A 7,690-nucleotide genomic window follows, 5' to 3' on the forward strand; every position below is an offset into this window, starting at 1 on the left:
TGGAGAACAGTATGGAGGTTCCTTAAAAAACTAAAAATAGAACTACCATATGACCCAGCAATCCCACTACTGGGCATATATCCGGAAAAGACAAAAACTCTAATTCGAAAAGATACATGCACCCCAATGTTCACAGTAGCACCATTTATAATAGCCTAGACATGGAAGCAACCTAAGTGTCCATCGACAGCTGAATGGATAAAGGAGCTGTGGTATATATTTATGTATATATATAATATATGTATATATTATATATATATATATATATATTACTCAGCCATAAAAAAGAATGAAATAATGTCATCTGCAGCAACATGGATGGACCTAGAGATTATCATACAAAGTGAAGTCAGACAAAAACAAATATTATATATCACTTATATGTGGAATCTAAGAAAAAATGATACAAGTGAACTTATTTACAAGACAGAAACAGACTCAGGGACATAGAAAACAAACTTATGGTTACCAAAGGGGAAGGGGGGGGTGATAAATTAGGAGTTTGGGATTAACAGATACACACTACTATATATAAAACAGATAAACAACAAGGACCTACTGTATAGCACAGGGAACTATACTCATTATCTTATAATAACCTATAATGGAAAAGAATCAGTTATATATATATATAACTGAATCACTTTGCTGTACACCTGAAACTAATACAACATTGCAAACCAACTATACTTCAATTTAAAAAGGTAATCTACTTAAATTAGATATATTATTTAGTAGATATAGTTATACATTTTATGTATATTTATATATATTAATAAAAATATATCTACCCAAATAGGTGGAATCACTGAGATCAAGTTATTAGGATACGATTTAAAATTGATTCTTTTTTTAAAAAAATTTATTTATTTTTGGCTGTGTTGGGTCTTCGTTGCTGCGCGAGGGCTTTCTCTAGTTGCGGCGAGGAGGGGGCTACCCTTTGTTGCGGTGCGCGGGCTTCTCATTGCCATGGCTTCTCTTGTTGCGGAGCACGGGCTCTAGGTGCACGGGCTTCAGTAGTTGTGGCGCTCGGGCTCTAGAGTGCAGGCTCAGTAGTTGTGGCGCACAGGCTTCAGTAGTTGTGGCTCACGGGCTCTAGAGCGCAGGCTCAGTAGCTGTGGCTCGCGGGCTCTAGAGCGCAGGCTCAGTAGTTGCGGCACACGGGCTTAGTTGCTCCGCGGCATGTGGGATCTTCCCAGACCAGGGCTTGAACCCGTGTCCCCTGCATTGGCAGGCGGATTCTTAACCACTGCACCATCAGGGAAGCCATAAAATTGATTCTTTAGAATGACCTAATTTGCCCTCTAAATACCCTTTTAAAAAAATTGAGATAAATTGGTTTATAACATTATATAAATTCCATGAGCATAACATCATATTTCTACTTTTTTTTTTTGGCCACAGCACGCACCTTGCAGGATCTTAGTTCCCCAACCAGGGATTGAACCCCAGCCCTGAAAGTGCTGCATCCTAACCACTGGACTGCCAGGGAACTCCCTTATATTCCCACTTCTGTATACACCTACAGTGTGCTCACCACCAAAAATTTAGTTTCTATCACCATACAGTTGACCCCCTTTACCCATCTCACCCTCCTGGCTGCGCCTTCCCCTCTGGTAACCACTACTCTGTTCTCTGTATCTATGTGTTTGTTTTGTTTAGTTTGCTAATTTATTTGGGGGTTTTCTGTTTGCTTGTTTTTTATATTCCACATGTGAGTGAAATCATATAGTATCTATCTTTCTCTGTCTGACTTATTTTATATAGCATAATAGCCTATTAAAAAAAAAGATGAAATCTTGCCATTTGTGACAACATGGATGGACCTTGAGAGTATTATGCTAAATTTCCTTTTAATATGTCTGTGGTTCAACTGACAGTAATGGTAGAATTCATTAAAAATTTTCCCATCATTTTTACCAATCACTATCATATGCAAAGGTTTAAGAGCCTAATATAAACTGAGCCCTGATGGCAAGGAGTGTCATAAGTACAGCCTCCATAAATTATCAAAAAGTTGAATTTTAATAAAGATTTTCAACTACTCCCATGTTCTAGTATGTTCCACCATGACCTCCCCAGCCCCCTCACACATACACACATCTTTCTTCTAGTCTTGTGATTAAAAGCAACACCACTGAGATCACTTATTCTTTAACGCCTTTGCAGAGGCAAATGAGAGCTCCTCTAACCTTCAAAACTTAGAGTTATTCAATAATGTTTACACAGTGCGCATTCCAGCAGTATCTTGTGTACATAGCTCTACCAAAGCATTTCACTCAACCAGCTCTCAATGCCAGAACACTTCTAGCAGCTTCTCAGAGAAACATGGCTGCTTTCTCTAGTCATGGGTCCGCCTCATCTTCCTGCCTCTATACCTAATAGCAAAGCGGACTGAATATCAGTAGAATAAGAGATTAGAGAAAAGGAAACAGTTTTGAGATATTTCCACAGGCCTAAAACAGTTGTTTGAACCTGCAGTGAAAATTCAGTAAGTTCTATGGGCTCTGCATCCAAAGTTCCTCCAATACCTTCTCTCATTTCAGAAGATACTAGAGAGATTCCTCTGCTACACCTCAGGTGTTTTAGATCAGAACTATGACTTTAAAACTTTAAAAGCACTTGAGTCATGAGCAAAGTATCCCTCAGCCATTTTCTTTCCCTTTTTCTCACTCTCACAAATATTTGCTGTCAGAGTGCTAGCAAGGGCATTTGAGTCACGTTTTTTAAAAACAGTGAAAAAAAAAACAAGACCATCTGCACAACTCAGTACCCTCTTTCGAAGTAGTCCTTTGCTGCCTTTCTTTTTTCTTCAGGCTTTTGAACCTTAAAGTTAAGCCATTTTGAAAGCATTTAAGATGTATAAAGTTATATCGACATATTTATTGTCAGCGGGACAGCCAAAATGTATTTGGGTCAAATCAACATAGCCAATTTCCAAACTTCCCAACTAGTACAGAATCCCTGTAAGTCTTGACCAAACAGAAGTCTTCCCTGCTTTTTCAGTCAAGAGGTCATGGATGAACTTTCATGTGTTTTGCCCAAACAACAATTTTAAAACTGAGGCTGACCATATGCTCTGATCTTGAAAAACCTTTAAATCACATCATTAACATGAGCAGTGTTGCAACAAGTGGAATACAACCAATACAGGACCCCCCAAATGACGAAATTCCCAAATTAAGATGGTCCTAAAGGGCGTACTGTGGCACTGGGGGCTTTCAGGGCAGAAAGTAAGTGACTTTTGGAGACCTGCAGCAATGATGAATTTGTGACCATGAAATACTGGAGTCCTACTGAGAGAGAATCTCTTCTACCAGCACTCAAAGAAAATCTGCTCTAAGGTAGAGTTTAGTATGGGGAATTTTGATCTTGAAATGAAGAAAACTGGATTTGTGTTAATTCACCTCTTTGGGCAACTTAATTTCCTGTTTTTGTTTCCCTATTTTAAAAGATCATACGAATGTTTCCTTTATGCGATAATGTTGGTCAAAGCAAAGTGTTTCTGAGACTAATAAAAATAAGTTAACCCAATTAGCCATAAAAAAAGAACGAAATGTTGACATTTGCAGCAATGTGGATAGACCTAGAGAATATTATGCTTAGTGAAATAAGTCAGACAGAGAAATACTAATACTATATGATATCACTTATATGTGGAATCTAAAAAATAATACAAATGAATATATATACAAAACAGACACAGCCTCACAGACATAGAAAATAAACTTATGGTTACCAAAGGGGAGAGGGAGGTGGGGAGGGACAAATTAGAGGCATGGGATTAACAGATAAAAACTACTATACATAAAATAGATAAGCAACAAGGATATACTGTGTAGCACAGGGAATTATACCCAGTATCTTGTAATAACCTATAATGGAATCTAATCTGCAAAAATACTGAATTGCTATGCTGTACACCTGAAACTAACACAATATTATAACTCAACTATACTTCAATTAAAAAATAAATTAGGACTTCCCTGGTGGTGCAGTGGTTGAGAATCTGCCTGCCAATGCAGGGGACACGGGTTCGAGCCCTGGTCTGGGAGGATCCCACATGCCACAGAGCAACTAGGCCCGTGAGCCACAACTACTGAGCCTGCGCGTCTGGAGCCTGTGCTCCACAACAAGAGAGGCCGTGATGGTGAGAGGCCTGCGCACCGCGATGAAGAGTGGCCCCCACTCACCACAACTAGAGAAAGCCCTCGCACAGAAACGAAGACCCAACACAGCCAAAAATAAATAAATAAATAAATTTATTTTAAAATAAATAAATTAATTAATTAACCTAAAGAAAGGTTTGTGTTAGGCCTTTCTGTGCATACTGCATTTACATAACTCTGTTAGTGAGTACAGGAGTCACTCCATGGTTGCAAGAGAGGGAGCTATTTTTTAAAATACGCATAGGGCAGTCGGCAGACCCATCTCACCAATCTTTTGGTTTTTTGCCCCCTTTTTTTAACACCAGGAACATTTTTGTTATAGAACACCTCTCTCTAGACACTTTCAGCTAGGAATACCACTTTAAACCTTGGACTGATTTACTTTGATGCTACTAAAGTAGACTCATTGCTTTCTCTTCTTCACATTAAAAAAAAAAGCTATCAGGGATTTAAGGGAATGTGGCTATCTTCTGTACTTTTTGCCTCACTCACTGAAGAGTCGGAGTATTATTTGTGGGAAATGCATGCCATCAAGTCACCAGTGTTTTGCTTCTCTGAAGATTACCAGCAAAATTCCTGCCCACAAGTCGCCACCTACAGGGGAAAAGCAACCTTTACATGGGACCGTACTTTGCACTCCTAAGCAGTTTGTGAGAACCGTGGTATTTCGCAACCTTTTTAAAATCCCAAGGTAAATTTATTTGAATATAAGGCCTGCAGAAGAGGATATTACCCAATACCTTCTGGCGAAAATGTGATCAAGGGAAGAAAGACTGGAGAAGCCACAGTTCATGTGAACTCTTCATGGTGGACCACTGTGTAGTGGCATCCTGACCACGGAACACTGCCACAGAGAAAGAGGGACAAAGTCAGAAGCAGATGAGGTGGTTTTAAAAAACAACTGTATATTTATGATTTTCAGCACGAACAGCGTGTGAGGTTTACACGGTTGTACTTATGGACCATCACAATCTGGGTTTTGCACCTGTTGAATAACAATTCCAGATATTGATGTGATCAACACATTTCTCATTTTTCGTGCCTATAGGAAATTTCTGTAGAAATTCTATATAGAGATACAGTCTATAGAAACGTTATAGAGTTACTACATATTTGGTTAGATAGTCCCCCCTTTCTGGGGATTTGTGTTTTCCAACTTTTTTCTTTCGAAAGAGCACTACTCTCTCCAGAAGAGCACCACTACCGCTCTGTACTGCTAGTATGAGCACAAGCAACCCTAATGAAAATCTTCGCACAGATCTTTTAAAAAACTGTTTCCTCAAAATACGTTCCCATGTCAAAGGCTAGGAATACGTTTATATGGCTCATTACATATTGTCAAGTTGTTCTCCTGGAAGATAAAGTCAGTTTATCATGCCATCAGCAGTGTTAACATGCCTGATTTCCTGGCAGCCCTGTTCACATTGGATCCTTATCGTTTTGATTTCTGCTACCTTTGTTAGTATATAGTGGTGACTTAAAGTGGCTCTAATTTGCATTTAATTTTTCTGTAGGCTGAAGCTCCAGCCAAGCCTGACACTGATATTCAACCGCCTATTCAATGTCTCCAAGCTGAATGTTCCATTTGCATCTCAACCTTAATTTCCCTCCCCTGCCAACCTGCTCCCCACCTCAGACTTACTTCCCCCACCCAGTGACTCCCATCTTCCTAAATAGAGCCACTCTGCACTCAGGTGCTCAGGCTCAGAACCAGGCGTTCTTCCTCGCCTCCTCTCGGATTCAGTCCTTCAGCAAGCCCATTCGACTCCACCTTGACCATACGTTCCAAATCCATCTCCGTCTTTGCGGCTACCCCCTGGGTCCGCACCACCATCATCTCTAACCTGGATGATTGCAACAGCCAGGCTTCCCTGGTGGCGCAGTGGTTAAGAATCCGCCTGCCAACGCAGGGGACACGGGTTCGAGGCCTGGTCCGGGAAGATCCCACATGCTGCGGAGCAACTAAGCCTGTGCGCCACAACTACTGAGCCTGCGCTCTAGAGCCCGCAAGCCACAACTACTGAGCCCACGTGCCACAACTACTGAAGCCCGCGCGCCTAGAGCCGGTGCTCCACAACAAGAGAAGCCACCGCAATGAGAAGCCCGCACACTGCAACGAAGAGTAGCCCCCACTCGCTGCAACTAGAGAAAGCCCATGTGCAGCAACAAAGACCCAACGCAGCCAAAAATAAATATATAAATAAATAAATTAATTTTTTTAAAAACAAACCCTTCAGTGGCTCCCTAGCATGCTTTGAACCAAATCCAAACTGCTTCTCCTCAAATACAACCCCTGCCCACCTCTTTCAACCCATCCTGTATGCTCTTCCCCTACTGCCCTTGTCCTCTCAGTCCCAGTCACATTGGCCTTGCTTACTGCTTTTTTTTTTTTGAAAAGCAACATTTATTAGAACCAATACAAGAGTATGAAAAGAGGGAAAAGAGGAGAGTGGAAGAGGGGGAGAGAATGAGGTCTGCATCAGATGTCAGTTGTGGAAACACATAAATTGCCTACTTTTAAACATTTACATTTAAAAGGCAAACACACACACACACACACACACACATATATATATACATATATATATATATACCACTTATCCTAAAAAAAAAAAAATCAAAAGCAGACATGTTTGGCTTAAATAAAACCAAACCCACCCCACCCCCCCCAGTCTGTAAGTTCCAGGAGAGCAGGTAGGGACTGTATTTGTCTGCTTCACCATTTTCTCTTCAGAGCCTACAACAGAGCCTGGCACATGGTAGGGACTTAACAATACTAAGTCTTACCTGAAACAAAGAATTTGCTCATCAACTACATATGAAACAGACTCACAGACGTAGAAAACAAACTTATGGTTACCAAAGGGGAAAGGGGGGGAGGGATAAATTAGGAGCTTGGGATTAACAGATACACACCACTATATTTAAAATAGATAAACAACAAGGATTTATTGTACAGCACAGGGAACTATGTTCAATACCTTGTAATGACCTATAATGAAAAAGAATCTGAAAAATAATACACACACACACACACACACACACACACGCATTTGTATAACTGAATCACTTTGCTATATACCAGAAACTAACAAAACATTGTAAATCAACTATACTTCAATTTAAAAAGAAAAAAAAGGTGTTGCTCCTATATTGAAAATACTGATAATAGCACATGGAGACGAATAGTGAAATGCTAATACAGAGCTGCTTTTTCTTTCAAGGCTCCTAAAGCCACTAACATTAATCAGTGAATGTGGAGATCAGTCAAGTGCACCTACCAAGCAGCTACTCCATTTAAGACACTTTGGGGGCTACAGTGATGAGTTACCCTCAAAGAACTGTGTCTAGAAAGTGAAAGAAATTAAGACAACTGCAATCTGAGGAAAAAGTGGTGAGTGCCATGGGAAGCACAGGATACTTTGGGCCACAAAGAAGTGATAATGGCTTTAATACTCTTCCTCATGAAATGAGTGTTAGAATTCCTGGGACTAGACTTCAGTGGTTTTCAAATGTGTTAG

General features: G+C 40.2%; 1 protein-coding gene across 1 annotated transcript in view; it reads right to left on the reverse strand.

Moving 5' to 3' along the window:
* Positions 1–4,968, reverse strand: part of LOC103011730 (A-kinase anchor protein 17B) — a 28,093-nt gene extending 23,125 nt beyond the window's left edge. Inside the window, exon 1 of the mRNA XM_007178382.2 lies at positions 4,910–4,968. Coding sequence (XP_007178444.2) covers positions 4,910–4,962 — 53 coding nt within the window. The 5' untranslated portion in view covers positions 4,963–4,968. The remainder of the gene's footprint in view (positions 1–4,909) is intronic.
* Between the last annotated feature and the right edge of the window lie 2,722 nt (positions 4,969–7,690).

This window comes from Balaenoptera acutorostrata, chromosome X (assembly GCF_949987535.1).
Source record: "Balaenoptera acutorostrata chromosome X, mBalAcu1.1, whole genome shotgun sequence".
Classification (NCBI taxonomy): domain Eukaryota; kingdom Metazoa; phylum Chordata; class Mammalia; order Artiodactyla; family Balaenopteridae; genus Balaenoptera; species Balaenoptera acutorostrata.